Here is an 18,494-nt window from a genome sequence, read left to right as displayed (position 1 = left end):
ATAACCAGCCTCCTTCCAGGGACAGCCCTCCTTCCTCGGCTGAACCTCGCCAGGTAAAGCCTCTTGGCTCGGCCTCTGGCAGCAGAACCTTTTGCTTGCTGGGCGGCCTGATCTCATTAGGGAGTTATTTTAGGTGCATCCTTGATTTCTTTCCTGCAGGACTTAAGAGGGTTAGAGAGTCCTGAGGTTTGCTCTCTACCTGCAGAGTAGAGAGCACCTTCCTACCGCGGAGCCTGCGGATTTCTAACCTTTTTTGACTCTTTTTGTTGCGTTTCTTCAGACTTCAGACCCCTTTACCGAGCTCTTGTTGTTGTTCTTTAAACATCCGTCCACTGTGGATCAAAAGAGGCCTGCGTTTCCTGCCGGAGGTCATCGTCTGGTTCCCTCTCTTTGTCCAAAACCCTTCTCCTTCAGAGTGAGAGTCCCTCATTCTTTCCTTCTCTTTTTTTTATTTTTCTTGGTGCACCCGTCGGACCGGACAAATGGGGAACCACGGCTCGAACCTGGACGACATCCTGGCGGAGGACATGCACCACTGGTACAACAAGTTCATGCGGGAGTCTCCGTCGGGCCTCATCACGCTGTTTGAGCTGAAGGCCATCCTGGGTCTGAAGGGCATGACGGAGAACGCCAACAGCTACGTGGACCAGGTCTTCCTCACCTTCGACATGGACGGGGTGCGTTTCTTTCAAATCTAAGCTTCTGAATTAAACTGCATTTTCTCTTTTATTATTGTGTCTGGTTTGGTCCGTTGGTTCAACTGGACCAGAACCAGTCTAGGCCCCGCTGTTGCCATGACACCCATCAGCTTCATGCAGTTAAAGTATCAGTATTACAAATATTTGTGTTCTTTTACTGCTGGAACTACATGGAACCAGTAGTACTTTAATATTGGCGTAAATAGTGAGGGGATATTTTGATTTGAGGAATATTTATATAGTCACACACACACACACACACATATATACATTATATATATATATATATATATATATATATATATATATATATATACACACATATATATCAATAAATGTAGCATAGTATGTAATGTAGTACTTGCTAAAATAAAGTTATAAATATTGCTTTTTTTATTTAAGTTTTTAGCTTTATCTTCTCCAACAGGGCTGAATAAAAAATATACTATAAACTGTAATAATTATTTTTTATGGATCAGCCTTCTGATTAAACATTTCAGTCTGTCAAATAAAATGAATAACATCGGTTTTAATTTACTTGCTGCTTGTTCACTGGAAACGACTTGCTGTTGTGTTAATGTTACTAAAGTTAATAACTATGTTTATAAACAATAACTGTTATATTTCAGAAGTCGTCCTGAGAATTAAATGTATGTACGCATGTAAGTAATTAGCCTCAGTGACTTTGGGTTTAATACCGTGTGTGAAGCGTTTGACACAGGAAGCCGGGTTAAAGGGATAGTTCAGTGTATTACCTACAGCAAAGGGTTTTAAAGTTTTAAAGGGTTAGTTCAGATCTATTAAGAAAACTAACTGACAAAGGCAGCAGTAAAACCAGCAAATGCTGTGGTCCGAGAGGTAAAATGATGTTTCTGTGAATAAAGTCTGGTGTGTTTGAAGAGAGCAGAGATAATAGCTTCAGTTCCACAAAGATAAAGAGGTGAAAATATTCTAAATATGACTGATATTGATTCTTTAGGTGTCTGAAATATGTCCACAACAGAACATTACTCCATCTACTGTAGTAAAACTCATACAAACACATTTCTAAACATCTCTACTGTCTCTTTAACATTATTCATTTCATGGCACTTTTAGTATTCAAACTCAACTAGAATCTTTCCAAAAACATAACCAGACTGGTTTGTAATGTGGAGAATTATCTTAAATATCCTTTATATATATATATATATATATATATATATATAGTATTTGATGCAAAGTTTAGGGTGAGATATACTTATTGTGTGTTACTTACAGCACAGAGGAATTTTAGTAGACGCACGTTACTATGTGTGAATCAATTACATACAGGCATTTCAAAGAACAAAAAATAGACATAAAAAATTGCAGAAATATTGTGTGTGTGTGTGTATATATATATATATATATATATATATATATATATATACATATAGGTGTAGATTTGGTTCTAAACACGGATTTGAAAAAAATGTAGATTTAGACGTTGAGGGGACAACTTTTGTAAAGTGAGGACCACATGTTGGCGGTCCCCACTTTGACACAAAAAACAGTTGAGGGTTCAGACTTTCAGGTTAGAATAAAGATTAGGTTATAATAAAGGGTAAAGGTGGGAGCTATGCTTTTGATTTTGATAGTTATGCTTAGTGTAAAGAGGCTAGGAAATGCATGTTGGCCATAAAGTCCTCAGAAATTATGGAAAACAAACGTGTGTGTGTGTGTGTATAAATCAATAGCAATTCATGATAGAATTGGTTATTGTGATCTCCATAATGGCTGTGTCACAAAAAAACACTAAAAGTCTACGTGAACCTCTGTAATGTAACTGTATGACAGAACACTTGTCCAGGGAATGTTATACTAAAGACTCTTATTTTGAAGGATATAGCTACACTTGATTTGATTCATTTGGAATGCTAAAGCTTTAGATAAACTGTGGATTATTTTTACATCCATCACGAACAATGAAAGTGCATTACGAAGGAATCATTTAATGTCTAGTAGATAAACCTGTTTTAAAATACGTTTGATTAATGTTTTAAGATAAACTTATCCTCTAATGTGTTGAAATTGGTTTATTGAAACACTAAGTCACTTTAGTGTCTCAAACTGTTGAACCAACATTTCTACAGTAAACTAACCTGTGACCTTTCAACTGAAACTCATGCAACGTATGCAAATGTCTTATTTACTATTATTTATTAAGGATCAGCTCTTTCAGGCGGGTTATCGTGTTTTTGAAGGGGTCCGAAAATACAAAAGAATCTGACAAACAGACAAAAACAAAACGGTTAAACATGCACACAAAAAAGACGACACAAATATAATCATTAAGTGGACAGATGTTCATTGACGTCACTTAAAACATGTTAAACAGAACATCAACACTTAAAATGTCCTTTGTAACAGGAAACAGTAACAGTTTGGTAGAAACTGCAAAGAGTCCGACATTTGAAATCAGAAACAGAACTGTGTGATGATTATTAAAACATTCTTGAGTTGTGTTTCAGGATTTTATTTGTAGGAGTTTTCCTATGAGACGTTCTGTTCTTGTCAAACATAATCAACAAAAAATACATATCTGGTGTCTTGTAAGTCCATGTTGAACAAAACATTAAATGATTAAATAATTCATTGCTCCTTCATTGTACCTGAAATTAAAAACAATATATACAAGCTGTTGTTTTGGGGGGTTTTGCAGCGTGATCACATAATTAGACAAAACTACTTAATGATTAATTAAGAAAATAAAGTTCAGTTTGTGACAATAAAATACCAACAAATCCGATAAATGCAACTTACTTTTTTAGTGGAAGAAAAATCTTAACTCAAGGTCCACTAACTATATTTTTAAGGAGCTTTTAACCGATCTCATGGCTTTCATCTGTGGATTGAGTTTCCAAAAGGACATTTCGGTGAGTTGTGACTGAAAGCTTCAGTAAAAGAGGACATTTAAAGTGCTATTCACAAAAGTCAACGATAGACCATGTGATGTCGTCACTTCACTGTTTTATTTGTATTTGTTGATTTTACTAAATTATTTAATTTATTTACTTATTTATATCTCATGGATTGTCTCATTATTGTCTTGGGTTTGCTGCTTTGTCTGTCAGAGTACTTCGTAAACTCTGATTTTAAAGGTGCTATAGAAATAAATACATTATTATTATACTTATATTATATTATTTCTGTTTGATGTTACCATATATTATTACAACAACGTGTTCTGCTGCAGAGATGAGTAGAAGATCATCTTCAGCCTGCTGTGTGAATTTAGGACAAAGATGGCCGAAGCAGAACTTCCACTGGCTCTCTATCTAATGGGCTCACAGCGTGTGCATGCAGAGCTATTGATCCCTGCTGTGTGTGTGTGTGTGTGTGTGTGTGTGTGTGTGTGTGTGTGTGTGTGTGTGTGTGTGTGTGTGTGTGTGTGTGTGTGTGTGTAGATAATTGGATTCAGAGTGTGTGACGGTGAAGTTCAGGGAGGATGAGGTCGACTGATCTGAAGGAAGGACGTTAAAAATGTTTTATTTTAAATGAGGTTCCCTCCTCAGAGAGTTAGTTTAGGATTTTAAACTACTATTAAAAGGAGCTATAATCAGTATTAATAGAAACTAGTATTAATACCACACTCTGAAAATACTCTGTTACAGTAAAAGTACTAATACCACGCGGTAAAATACTTTGTTACAGTAAGAGTACTAATACCACGCTGTGAAAATATTCTCTTAGAATAAAAGTACTACTACCACACTGGCAAAATACTCTGTTACAGTAGAAGTACTAAGTTCCTGTGAGATATATATATATATATTATTTTTTATTTCATACAATTTAAAGCCTAACACTGGAGAAAAATGTAAATGAGGAATAAGTAAAATAAAGAAAACTATGAATCTGACCAGACATTTGATGTCAAAAACAAAAACATCTTCACAGAAGCTGATTCCACTTTTCTGCCTGCAGGACGGTTACATCGACTTCGTGGAATACATCGCAGCCGTCAGTCTGATGCTGAAAGGAGAAATCAACCAGAAACTAAAGTGGTACTTCAAACTTTTCGACCAGGACGGCAACGGAAAGATCGACAAGGAGGAGCTGGAGACCATCTTCTCGGTAATCACAAAACGCTCGACACAAAACAACCAAAACCTGAATAAATGTCCATAAAAACAACCAAAACCACAATAAATAAAACCATGTTTGGGATGCTTGGTGCTAATTTGACAAAATGTAAACAAATATAGGCAAAAAAAAACAAGGGTCTTAAAAAAAAAAATTCCAATTTAACTAACTCCACTGAAGACAGAATTCCTGAATGGAGCCCGCAGCTGAGACCGTACTAGCATTGAGCTAAATGCTAACTTCAGCATGCTAACAATGAAAATGATGCTGCTCAGGCTAATGTTTAGGTTAACTAGCATGAGCATTTCTATGCTACGCTAGCTACTGAAGCTATACTGAATGTGTTTTAATGATTGTTAAAGTGTTGTTCCTTCATTTCATTGTCTTCCGTCTGGATCTCCAGGTTTACTTTTACACTTTATATTTTTACACTCTTTTTAAACTCTTTCCACAGTTTAACATCCTGGATATTTTCTTAAAACACATTTTATGGATCCTTCTGTCTGCTTCTTTTTTAAATCTTTTTTTTAGTCTATCCAAAAATTAGATATCTCTTCAGGTAGTACAGTTAGTGACAGTGTGGGCTCCATGGTAAGGGCTTAATTAATAGTCAAGTGTTTCTCCCGCACATTCGTCGGTTTCTTCTTGGATATATAATATTCTCTGAACTATGTAGTTTATTGTTTATTAAATGTATTGTGAGAGAACCATGAATGTCAAAACCCATAAAAACTAAAATGCATCATTAGACCTAAACAACTGAAATAAAACAATCAACTTCCTAAACTCTCAGGTTCCTTCTGGTGTTTCCATCTTTACAAACTGATGTTTGTCCAAAAGTTGTATTTTCTGTCCTCTATTGAAAGAAGAAAGGTTTGAAAATATCTTGTCAAAGTCAAAATCAATATTAAGGACCTGTGTGTATAGAAAACAAAGTTACATCTTGTTTATCTAGAAACTAAAGATCTAAAGCTGGAAGTTGTTCTTCCTCTGGATGTTGAGGTCAGTAAATAAAAAAATGAATAAACAGTGTGAATTTGGTGAAGTGAAAAGCAAATAGCCTTTTTTTTTGTACTGAACTAATTATGACAATTTAAGAGAGTTGATTTTCTATAAAATAACTTGACAGTCAATGATGGTCTGAAGATTTGATTGTGAAACTTTCAAAACATGTTAATTAACAACATTTCCTTATATTAATAGAAAACGTGATCCGTGAAGCATTACGTTTCCTCTAAAACATATTTACTAATTTGTTGCATATAATTGAATTCCTTTTATTCTCAAATATTCCAAAAGATACCAAATATGTCTGAATTTAGACAAGTATAAAAACAGATGCAGAAGATTTCTGGATGGAACGATGCAAAATGCATTTGATAACTTTAAAGGAAATTTAGGGGAGTAGAACATACTTGACACAGTGTGTGAAGTATGGTCTAGAAACTGTGTTAATCATCAGAGCTGAAGCTGCTGCTCCGCTCACACCGACAGAAAACTGGGTTGGATTAGCTCTGAAATTAGACGAGTGTTAATCTGCTGAACGGACTCAATCTATCAGCTGACAGGAAGCGAAGGACTCTCAACCCAGTCGGTCTGGACATCAAACCAGTCTGAAGGATTTCAGAGAGTCCAGCCTCGCTGTGGAGCTTTTAACCCTCTGCAGCTCAGCTTCATTTGACCCAGAATTAAAAAGAAAATGTCAATATACTTTTATGATTTGGTTGCACGCGATAATCCGGACATAATCAAATGTTAAAAAGAAGAAGAAAAAGCAGCTTGAAAAGTGACGTTTAAAATCTTGAAATGGGGAGTAAAAAAAACAAATGCTAAAAATGTCTACGAGAAAAATAAAATGAACTCTAGGCCATTTTCTGTTTTCGTTTCCCCACTTCTAATTCTAGGCAAATGATCCTTAAATTCCCAATGTTTGATCACAGATTATTCGCAGAATCTTTGACTCATATAAAATGCATTTTCTCTTGCATTTAACTTATTTCTAAATGATAAGAAATAAGTGTTTTAAATCTTTACAGGAAGTAAAAACGGGGTGACCGTGGCTAAGTGAAGAGCAGGGCCGCCTTTCAATCAGAGGGTCTGCGGTTCGATCCCCGGCTCCTGCTCTATTAGTCTCATGTCAATGTGTCCTTGAGCAAGACACTTAACCCCAAAATTGCTCCCGTAGCTGCGTCTACGGTGTGTAGATAGATACTGAATTGTAAGTCGCTTTGGATAAAAGCGTATGCTAAATCACCCTAATGTAATGTAATGTAATGTAAAAACACTGCCCTTGTCTCCCCCTGCAGGCCATCCAGGACATTACACGGAACAGAGACACCGACCCAGAGGACATCGTCTCAGTTATATTTGAAAAGATAGATGTGAAGGGAGAAGGTAAAGAACAAGTTGCTAATAGATATTATCACTACTACCAATGAGGCTGATGTTTCTGCTACTACTACTATTATTACCAGCAACAGTTGCTGTAAACACAGCTGATGAAAATGTAATCAAGTATAATGATGATGAGCTGAACCAACAAGCACAACCTTTTCTCTGACTTTACAGTCTTTACTTAGCTAGTGGTAAGGTTCTAAGAATATTAAAGCTTGTTAGTTTGTTGTGTATAGTTTTAAATATTGCACTGAAATGAAAAAAGGCCCCAGCCTTCAGTTTGGGATTAAAGTGAGAAAGTGAAGCAGAATCCAACCGTATGCAGATGATACTGCGTTTTACCGCTCAGGGAAGACTACAGAGAAATGTCATGAAAGCCCTAATGGATGATGTGCAAAGAGTCACCTCTTCGTTTAGAGTTAATAAACCGTCACTAAACCCTTAAAAGATACAATAAATCCAGACATTAAGGGCTTCCAAAAACTTAGATCTGGAGATCCTCAAAAAAAAACATCATTAAACACTAATGGTAACAATATATAAACATGCAACATTGTGGACATAAAAAGACAAGCGTAAAATGTAGCTTAACATTTTTTTTAAAACTAGTCTTTCCTTTGTTCCAACAATTTTGGTTGTTAAAGTTTGACTTGGCCTAAAAATGCCCATTCTACAAAGCTGCATTCTGAAATCACAAAACCTTTTGTTTTTTTATCAGATAAGATAGGATAAGATGTGAAATAAAATTGACTAAGATGACAAAGTGTTGTTATGGCTACACTAGATTGACTGAAATATTCAATACAATGTGATGAAGAAATTAACAAAGAAAACATTTTGACTAAAAGGTGATTAAAACTAAAATGTTTTGAGTAAAACTATGAAGGATAAAAATGACTCAAATGAGACTAATACTAATAAGCATTTTCGTCTAAAGACCTAAGACTAAATCTAAAATAGCTGCCAAAGTCAATTAACTAGTCTACAGGTTATTAAATGTAAACTTAAATCTGGAAATCAACAGTTTTACATGTTTTCAACCATCTTGTTTTAATGTATGAAGTGGATGCGGATTATCCTGGTGAAATAAAATACAGAGTAAAAGTACACTATTTAGTTTCCATTATACTCCCTCTGTAACCGTCTTTTGACCCTACCACTCAGGTGAGCTGACCCTGGAGGAGTTCATCGAGGGAGCCAGAGACCACGAGGACATCATGGACATGCTGAAGAACCTGATGGACCTGACGCCGGTGTTAGTCATCATCGTGGAGGGCCGGACGGGGTGAGGTGACTGGAGCAGAAATCCTCCAATCCACCCCCATCCACAAAAGTTAAAAAAACAACTTACCCCTCACTCCCCTTCAAAATAAGAGAAAAGACTTGTTCACTCCCTGATGTTTCGTGGTCAGAGTGAGGCGGCGGGAAAACAGTGGACGCTGAAAAAAGATATACTGCGATTGGCTGCTCCGGCTACTCGTTGAAAAACGAATTCATCTTGGACAAAGATATTCTTTTGAAGAAGACTTTGATGATTCTGTTTTCCAGCAGCCACCTTGATCCTTCAAAAAAACAAAAAAAAATCCACCGTCACGAATCTGTGTTTCAGATTTTGTTGTTTGTGCAAAGATGTTGAGCAATAGTGATGATTCCAGTTTCCAAAGATACCAAAATTATGTCCAGGGCATCGATGCCTCTTTAGTACCAAAGTGTTTCCACAACACCGAGGATGGAAATTGTCCCAAAAGTTGTCATTGAATGCTTTCTTTACTTAATCTTTGATCAGATAGACCCTGATTTCATACAAAACTTTGCCAATTTAAGACTGCATCTTATAAAGAAAAGGTTTGTGTACAGGTTTGTTTTTATAAATGGCGGCTGCCGGCGCTGGTTTTGATCTTGTGTTTCGACCAATCACTAAAAACGACTTTCTAACAACTACAATTGTTCCTGCGGACACAATACAAATATGGATGTTCTTAGAACAGAGTACTCAGAAGCATGACGAAGTTCCTCTGGTCCAAAAACACCTTATTTTACATTTATACAGAGTTTAGTTCTTAGCTTTAAATATCCGTTTAATCATTCGACGTCTGATTTTGCCGATATTTGCCGCGTCGCGTTGAGCATCGATGAGAGGCTGGTTTGCGTCTCTTGAGAGCAGAGCATGCTGGGAGTCTTGTCTTCTTCTCAGAAGCTGCTGATCCTCTTAATGTCATTAAAAGGTTTAGCGTCCTGAGCTGTAATGGAGCAGATTTACAGACAGGTTTGTTTCTTCAGGACACGCAACCACAAAATATATCAACGCACAGCTTGAAAAGCTTTCTCAAAGTCAAACTGGAGCTTCACTTTCATAAACTACTACTACGAAAAGGACAGTACATCTACTTTACATTACAGGCCAGTCCAGAGAGCCAGCAAGGCCAAACCAGGCCAAACCAGGCCAGGTGTGATTAAAATCTAAATAAAGAGACGTCAACTTGTTTTGATCAGTAAATTAACGAATACGACTGGTAACATGTTGACAGCACTACATTTAGCTGCACAACTAATTGATTAATCGTCAACTGTTTTGATAAACAGATCAAGACATTTCAAAGAGCAAACATCTAATTGATTAAATCAAGACATAACCAGATTACTCTCCTCGATTACTCTAAAATACTCGTTAGTTGCAGCACTTTAGTTCCTTATCAGATGACAGTTGTTCATCTCCTTCCTGTCCAGTGAGAACCTCGTATCTCCAGATGTGTTGACGTTTAAGGCTTGTGATGAAGCGTTTCCTTTATGTGTTGAGAAAATACTTCTTCAGCTACATAAACTCTTTAAAGAGATCAGCTTGTTCTTTTTAGAGATACGAGGTTCTCACAGGACAGAAGTACTTTAAGTACATTTAGTAATAAATACTTTTACTTCAGCTTTATAATGCAGGACTTGAGTCTCTGTAAACGTTTTAAACTGCTTCAGTGTTTGAATGGATGAACGTAACGATGTTTATTTTAAAGCGTTAGCTTAGTGTGGCTGCTCTCTTATTCTGACGCTAAAAAGGAAACCACTGAATGATTTTTATTTTTATACGATGACGAGTGAGACGAGATCAGGAGGAGGAGGAGGAGGAGGAGGAGGAGGAGGAGGATGTTTGTGAAGAGGAAACCGACGACTCAGACCTGGTGGTTCAGAGTCGAGGACAAGCGGAGGCCGTTCTGCCCACTGAACTGCTAACCGCTAGTTTAGCATCGACGCTAACGGCTCTTATTGTGCAATAGAGAGATTTCTACAGTCACAATGTGTAGAACTCTGTCAGCTACTTTCAACCAATCATGTTTTGTGTTGCCTTATCAATAAAGTTTTTAAAGAAAATGAGTCATTTCATTTAATAAACTGACGACTAACTAACCAACAATCCCTATTATTGATGTTTCTATTTATTATTGAGAATTATTAAAAATATTTTTCAGTTTTGTTTGGAAGGTGAAGAGATAATAAACATATAAACATTACAAACACAAATAAATTCATCTTTTTTTATTTGAAAATATAGAAAAACAAACGATAACCGTCGTTCACTTCTGTTTAATAAAACCAGGAAGTAGCTCGTCATCACCGGCCGGCTGGTTTCATTCACCTGGACGTCTCAGGTGAGACCGGCTGCAGGTTGGGTTCTGGTCCATAAAGTCTGGGACCACTTTAAACCGGCCGAGATGTGAAAAGAAGAACACGCGTTGAGTTCTCAGACTCCTGTTTAACAAGAGCTTAAATGTTTTTTAAATAAATAAAACTCTTCCAGCTGACTTGTACCGCCCATGAAAGGGTCGTGGGAGGCTGGAATCTATCCCAGCATGCATTGGGGTTTGCATGAAGGCTGGGCGACCGACACATCAGAGAAGGTCTGGAAGCTTCTATCGAGGTTTTCAAGTGAAGCTTTGACTGTTAAATGAGTAGTAAATGCAATACTGTGATACTCACTAGTATAACTAGTAGTGTTGAGCTCTAAGAGTATCAAACGTGACGTTATTGTAGCTCTGATTGTGCAGCTACTTCCTGTATGGAAGCTAAAGTCCACATGGCGTCTCAGAAGGCGTCTTCATGAGACAGTCAGCTCTGACTACTGCTGGATTCATCCTTTATTATGTTAGTAACCGCTATCGTTCCTTCTCCACAGATTAACTTTATGATGATGATGTTGTTGTTGACATGTGGTCGGTGTTTGGTCGATAATCCAGAAGAAGAAGAAGAAGAAGAAGAAGAAGAAGAAGAAGAAGAAGAAGAAGAAGAACTGAGCCAGAAACACGGATCAGCAGCAGAGTCATTGGAACAGTCACTTCCTCCTGACTGATCAGTGTCTGGGTGCCTTGCTCAGGGGCACGTGTGCAGGATGTAGTGTTGTTGTTTTGTGGGAATCTAACCTGCGCCCTCTCTTCACAGCTGCTTGTGCTTCTCCTCCTGCCTCAGCAGGCTGCCGTAGAGACGCAGGAAGCAGTGGCAGACGCCCGCCGAGCAGTACACCGAGGTCGCCAGCAGGGGGAGGAAGGGCAGCTTCTGTCGCCACGGCGACAGGGGGAAGACCACCTCGCAGAAGATCGCCACGGCGACCAGTCCCATCAGGTAGACGGACTCGATGGGGCGGAGCAAACGACCGCTGAGAGCAGAGTAATCTGATTACTGGAGTCAAACAACCTTGTAGATTAAACGTTATTGTTTAAGTATTATATAATATATACACATATATATATATATATTATATGTATACATGTGTGTACTTTCTTTACCTGTGGAGTTTCCTCAGAGCAGTGAACGAGTAGATGGTGAACATCAGCATCAGCAACACTTTGATGGGCAGCTCTGAAACACAGTGGAAGTATTCAGATATTATACTGCAGTAAAAGTACTAATACCACACTGTACATATACTCTGTTACAGTAAAATGTTCCTTCAGTAAAAGTACATCATTATATTCAGTAAAATGTTCCAAGTATTCAGACGGTGTCTGTTGTACTGTGATACACTCTATCATTAGAGTAGTATTACTCAAACTTTAATGTAGAAGTGAAGTATGAACTGATGATGTTCATAGTTGATTAATCTGCTGATTGATCGGTTTGTAGAACAGTGAGAGATGAAGCTCTGAAGCTGTGGTGTTTACCTGCGGGGGTGAAGAGCAGCGGGAACAGAGAGTAATGACCTGTGGTGGTCAGAACCAGGAAGATCCCAGCATCCTCTCTGCTCTCGACCGCCAGGATGCTGCAGGAAGCAAAAAACAGAGAAACGAGGAGCGGTAAGAAGAGACGTAGAAGAGCAGAAGCTTAAGGCAGCAGGACACGGGAGTACAGTACTGGAGTCAACGTGTTCCTCTGCACTCCACCGCCGTGAGAAACATCAGGTAAACGTGTGAGCGGCTCACCTGAGAGGCAGGACGGCGAGGAGGACGGCCTTCTCGTGGACGTGCCAGCCGAACATGAAGGAACCCAGAGCGCAGACCAGCAGGCAGCGCAGGAAACCCCGAGCACCGCGAGGACGCCGCCAGATGGAGGCCACCGCCGGCTTCAGAGAGGAAGGACAGGTAGACTGAGACAGAGTTCAGTGTCTTCATCTTCATGTGTCCTCACCTCTTTACCTCACTCCACTGATTATTTAACATTCTCCACTGATCTCTACTGTGTCTCTCTACTGATCTCTACTGTGTTTCTCTACTGATCTCTACTGTTTCTCCACTGATCTCTACTGTGTTTCTCTACTGATCTCTACTGTTTCTCCACTGAGCTCTACTGTGTTTCTCCACTGATCTCTACTGCGTTTCTCTACTGATCTCTACTGTTTCTCCACTGATCTCTACTGTTTCTCCACTGATCTCTACTGTGTTTCTCCACTGATCTCTACTGTGTTTCTCCACTGATCTCTACTGTTTCTCCACTGATCTCTACTGTTTCTCCACTGATCTCTACTGTGTTTCTCTACTGATCTCTACTGTGTTTCTCTACTGATCTCTACTGTTTCTCCACTGATCTCTACTGTTTCTCCACTGATCTCTACTGTGTTTCTCCACTGATCTCTACTGTGTTTCTCCACTGATCTCTACTGTGTTTCTCCACTGATCTCTACTGTTTTCTCCACTGATCTCTACTGTGTTTCTCCACTGATCTCTACTGTGTTTCTCCACTGATCTCTACTGTGTTTTCTCCACTGATCTCTACTGTGTTTCTCCACTGATCTCTACTGTGTTTCTCCACTGATCTCTACTGTGTTTTCTCCACTGATCTCTACTGTGTTTCTCCACTGATCTCTACTGTGTTTCTCTACTGATCTCTACTGTTTCTCCACTGATCTCTACTGTTTCTCCACTGATCTCTACTGTGTTTCTCCACTGATCTCTACTGTGTTTCTCCACTGATCTCTACTGTTTTCTCCACTGATCTCTACTGTGTTTCTCCACTGATCTCTACTGTGTTTCTCCACTGATCTCTACTGTGTTTTCTCCACTGATCTCTACTGTGTTTCTCCACTGATCTCTACTGTGTTTCTCCACTGATCTCTACTGTGTTTCTCCACTGATCTCTACTGTGTTTCTCTACTGATCTCTACTGTTTCTCTACTGATCTCTACTGTGTTTCTCTACTGATCTCTACTGTTTCTCCACTGAGCTCTACTGTGTTTCTCCACTGATCTCTACTGCGTTTCTCTACTGATCTCTACTGTTTCTCCACTGATCTCTACTGTTTCTCCACTGATCTCTACTGTGTTTCTCCACTGATCTCTACTGTGTTTCTCCACTGATCTCTACTGTGTTTCTCCACTGATCTCTACTGTTTCTCCACTGATCTCTACTGTTTCTCCACTGATCTCTACTGTGTCTCTCTACTGATCTCTACTGTGTTTCTCTACTGATCTCTACTGTTTCTCCACTGATCTCTACTGTTTCTCCACTGATCTCTACTGTGTTTCTCCACTGATCTCTACTGTGTTTCTCCACTGATCTCTACTGTGTTTCTCCACTGATCTCTACTGTTTTCTCCACTGATCTCTACTGTGTTTCTCCACTGATCTCTACTGTTTCTCCACTGATCTCTACTGTGTTTTCTCCACTGATCTCTACTGTGTTTCTCCACTGATCTCTACTGTGTTTTCTCCACTGATCTCTACTGTGTTTCTCCACTGATCTCTACTGTGTTTTCTCCACTGATCTCTACTGTGTTTCTCCACTGATCTCTACTGTGTTTCTCCACTGATCTCTACTGTGTTTTCTCCACTGATCTCTACTGTGTTTCTCCACTGATCTCTACTGTGTTTTCTCCACTGATCTCTACTGTGTTTCTCTACTGATCTCTACTGTGTTTCTCCACTGATCTCTACTGTGTTTCTCCACTGATCTCTACTGTTTTCTCCACTGATCTCTACTGTGTTTCTCCACTGATCTCTACTGTGTTTCTCCACTGATCTCTACTGCAGGTGTTGCAGTATTTCACTTCATACGAGTGAAAAGAGTGAAACCCCATCGGTCAGTTTGTTGCGCCTCACCAGGATGGAGAGCAGAGTGCAGACGAGTGTGACGGAGGGAGTGACGGAGGGGAGGACCGAGTGCTGGAACTCCTGAACCAAACCGCCTGTCATGGAGGCTCGAGGAAGCTCCGCCTCCTCCAGCAGCTTCAGACGCACACCTGAACAGGTAGACCTTTCTGTTACATGCAATCAAGTGGTGCAAGTGGCTTTTATATACTCTAAATAATACGTCACTTTTAACATAACTTTCTTTGACTTATCACCAAAATCAGATAGGAAGGTAGAAGTAAAATACAGGTGTGTGACATCTAGGCTACACAAATATAAAAAGAAACGTTAACAACTGGTCAGACAGGACGTCACGGAGTCTCACCGAGCACCGCCAGGCTTTTGTCCAGCATGTTGTAGAGGGCCCAGAAGTTGGGGGCCCAGTAGGCGTGACAGAGGCCCCGCTTAAAGGGGAAGAGACGGGACAGGACCTGAGGGAGCTGACCCTGAAACAAAGACGCCAACCGTCAGGTCTCACAAACATCCGGCAGCTTCAGGTGTGGTTTCATTTAAATACTAAAATCTTTTCCTTGAAGACCGTTCAGCACACAACCTGTGTCCCAGCTACACATCGTGTATTATTCTAACTAATCGAGTTAGTGCGATGAGGGAGGAAGACTCCACTCACCATGACGATGAAGGGGCCGAAGGACAGAGCGCAGACGGAGAACACGATGCCGCCGAGAGACAAGAGACGGAGAGGACTGAAGCTCCTCCACCTGATGGAGCCGTCTGCACCAAAACAAAAACACACATATAAATGTATAGTGTGTAGGTGTGTGTGTGTCTCTGTGTGTGTGTGTGTGTGTCTCTGTGTGTGTGTGTGTGTGTGTGTGTGTGTGTGTGTCTCTGTGTGTGTGTGTGTGTGTCTCTCTGTGTGTGTGTGTGTGTCTCTCTGTGTGTGTGTGTGTCTGTCTCTGTGTGTGTGTGTGTGTGTGTGTGTGTGTGTGTGTGTGTGTCTCTGTGTGTGTGTGTGTGTGTGTGTGTGTGTGTGTGTGTGTGTGTGTGTGTACCGTTGTGGTCCTCAGTGAAGCAGTAGCTCCTCAGCAGGTAGACTCCGTAGGCCGGAGCCACGTACAGGTAGATGTGCTTCAGGTTGAGCAGGACGGAGAACAGCAGCGCCCCCTGCAGGTGTTGGTGCTGTCGCACAACAACACAACAACACAACAACACAACGCTGTTCAGCAGCTCGTTGAAATGAAAAGGTTTCAGTGTTTTACGTCACGAGTACGAACCTGCAGGTGTTTTGCCACCGAGAGCAGCAGGAAACCAAACAAGAAGCCGTTGTACTGGAAGTGAATATCTGAGAGGATGTGAAGGTGTTAAAGCTCCTGATCCAGAAGACCCCAAACCTCCTGATCCAGAAGACCCCAAACCTCCTGATCCAGAAGACCCCAAACCTCCCGATCCAGAAGACCCCAAAGCTTCTGACTGAAGAAGCATTTTAAAGATCAAAGAAATGAAGAAGCTGGTTTTAAACATCGTCTTCTGAAGGATACGGTCGACGATGAGGAGGCCGAAGTTCCAGAGCAGCAGAACGGCGAGGACGAAGGACGGGCGGCTCAAAACGTCCCGAGAGCCTTTCTGCTCCCGAACGCACCTGCAGCACCTGGAAGAGGGCGGAGCCAATCAGGACGACGCTACTGGACACAAATATTGACTCACAAGACGAGTGTTTAAAACAACAAAAGAGTCACAGAATGAGGTCAACGTCGTCTCTCCTTTGCTGCAGGTCACTGGCTCACCAAAATAAAAGCCTGATAGAAAGGTCGGGGGTGCGCGATATGACCAAAGTCTTCTATTATGATTTAAGTAACTTTATACAATTTCCATACAAACAAAAACAACCTTGTCACATGAGATAAGACCTGAAACAGTGAAACTAAACGTCTTTCAAAATAAAAGCTTTAAAGTTTTTGAAAACAATAATTTTAAGTGTTTTTAAGTCAACAGCTGTAAATGAAGAGCAGCCTCACTTGACGTCACCCATCGGTTTGTGGACTGATGTTTTGAAGCCTCGAGTTAAAGAATGTTGGCCGTCGCCATCTTGTTTTATTTTGGAACCAGAAGTGAGCCGAGAGGGCGGAGCTAAGCTCAACCAAACGCTGAATAATACGTTTTTTTTAGGCGACCGAAGTGTTTGATTAACTTTCATGCTGTGAAAACAAACTGTGAAAGAGTTAAAGTTAAAAAACTAAAAGACGACCCCGTGGTAGAGACCTGTCAATCACTGTGTAGCCCCGCCCCTAAAGCACAAGACAACAGAAACAGAGGGTTAATGAGAGATCACAGGCTGAATGGAGACTCACTCTCTGGCGGCGTAGATGAAAACCACGTCGGTGAAGATGACCGACAGCCTCTGGAAGAGCACCGCGGACGGGCTGACGTAGTTCAGGTTCTCCACCAGCAGCATGTTGGCGTCAAAGAGCCGAGCCACGTGGGACAGGCCGAGCTCGAACCAGGCGAACAGCGGCGGGTAGTCCAGGGTCCACTCCGACGAGTTCTGCGGGGACCAAAAAGAAGCCTCTCTGTAGTTCACCAGGGATACGGTTTCTCTCAGAGATTCAGATGTTTGGGGCGGAAGTGAAGCTCGATGTGGGACTGAGCGTGTTGGCGCTGACCTCGCGGTACCACCTGGACACCGGCAGACTGTGAGTGACGGCCAACCAGTTCCTGTGCACCTCGAAGTCTGTGGAGTGACTGACAGACGGACACAGATCAACAACACACCAGACTCTTCATCTAGACTCACCAGGAACAGTGCAGCTCCACCTTTTATTCATTATTGTTGATACGGACTCTACTGATGTACTCTACTGTGTTTTATGACGTTTATACATTGGCAAACCCTTCAATTGTGAGTTTTTTGGACTTACAATACTACATGTATTCTCTCTGTGTAATATTTAAGTTATATAATATTATTATTACTTATTTAGAATACTTGATTTGATATTGTTGTCTTATCTTACAACTCGGCTTCTAAACACACTGATGATGAAGAAGAATCGGCGCCATCTTGTGGCCGTTTGGCGACATTACCCTGGACGTTAATAACACGTCGAGTTACGTTAACACCGGCAATCTTCACTTCCTATCAACTCTAATGTTCATAAAGAAGACACACAGATCGTGCCGCTGCGTCTCCCGCTGAAACCGATGCGTACAAAACGTCTTTAACGGTTCATATTTCATTTTAAATAGTACTTCCCGGCTTGTAGCTAACACTAGCTCCTCAGTGTGTTAGCCGGATGCTAACAGACGTCGCGACAGCTTTTAGATGGTCTCTCTATAGGAAGAGAGGTTCGTCCTGCAGCCGCAGCGTTACGGTTCACTGGTTCCCACTCACTATGCGTTGATAAACAGACATTTCAGCAAAGAAACTCCCAGAGCTAGCGCCGGAAACCAGCTCCAGCTGTCCGCCGCCGCCATGACAGTGACGTAGTCGTTCTTCTTCTTCTTCTTTCAGTTTAATGGCGGACTACACACCACCGTTTAAGGTACATTACCGTCACCTACTGGACCGGAAGTGTGTAACATCATGACTTAATGACGGTTATCATTTAAACGCAATAATACTGTTATTTATGAATAAAAATATACATATATATATATATATATATATATATATATATATATATATATATATAAGTTATATTCTGGATATTGAACCCTAGTGACGTAGTTGAGTTTGTATGTAAAACTTTATTGACAAGTTCCATGCCGGACACGATGTAGACTGACCTTCTGTT

General features: G+C 40.4%; 2 protein-coding genes across 4 annotated transcripts; one reads left to right on the top strand and one right to left on the bottom strand.

Annotated features, from left to right (window-relative positions):
- Positions 1-482: 482 nt before the first annotated feature.
- guca1d (guanylate cyclase activator 1d) lies at positions 483-8,488 on the top strand. Its single transcript, XM_068731748.1, has 4 exons — positions 483-677; positions 4,647-4,796; positions 7,112-7,199; positions 8,364-8,488. The coding sequence occupies exons 1-4, from the start codon at positions 483-485 to the stop codon at positions 8,486-8,488; spliced, it is 558 nt and encodes a 185-aa protein (XP_068587849.1).
- Positions 8,489-8,677: 189 nt separating this feature from the next.
- Positions 8,678-18,174, bottom strand: alg8 (ALG8 alpha-1,3-glucosyltransferase). Of its 3 annotated transcripts, none has more exons than XM_068731745.1 (14): positions 18,092-18,174; positions 17,364-17,442; positions 17,052-17,245; positions 16,242-16,351; positions 15,978-16,045; positions 15,756-15,882; positions 15,371-15,474; positions 15,068-15,188; positions 14,713-14,852; positions 12,602-12,741; positions 12,344-12,441; positions 11,969-12,041; positions 11,606-11,838; positions 8,678-8,761 (listed from the first exon to the last, which is right to left on the bottom strand). In XM_068731745.1, the coding sequence occupies exons 1-13, from the start codon at positions 18,172-18,174 to the stop codon at positions 11,619-11,621; spliced, it is 1,557 nt and encodes a 518-aa protein (XP_068587846.1). In that variant the 3' UTR covers positions 8,678-8,761; positions 11,606-11,618. The 3 variants fall into 3 exon arrangements, with proteins under 3 accessions (XP_068587846.1, XP_068587848.1, XP_068587845.1); XM_068731747.1 differs by lacking the exon at positions 8,678-8,761 and adding an exon at positions 10,710-10,884; XM_068731744.1 differs by lacking the exon at positions 8,678-8,761 and having other exon boundaries at positions 10,710-11,838.
- Between the last annotated feature and the right edge of the window lie 320 nt (positions 18,175-18,494).

This window comes from Cebidichthys violaceus, unplaced genomic scaffold, assembly GCF_023349555.1.
Source record: "Cebidichthys violaceus isolate CVI_PGR_0920_01 unplaced genomic scaffold, fCebVio1.0.p SCAF_53, whole genome shotgun sequence".
NCBI classification, from domain to species: domain Eukaryota; kingdom Metazoa; phylum Chordata; class Actinopteri; order Perciformes; family Stichaeidae; genus Cebidichthys; species Cebidichthys violaceus.
This window is presented reverse-complemented; position numbering and strand designations above follow the sequence as displayed.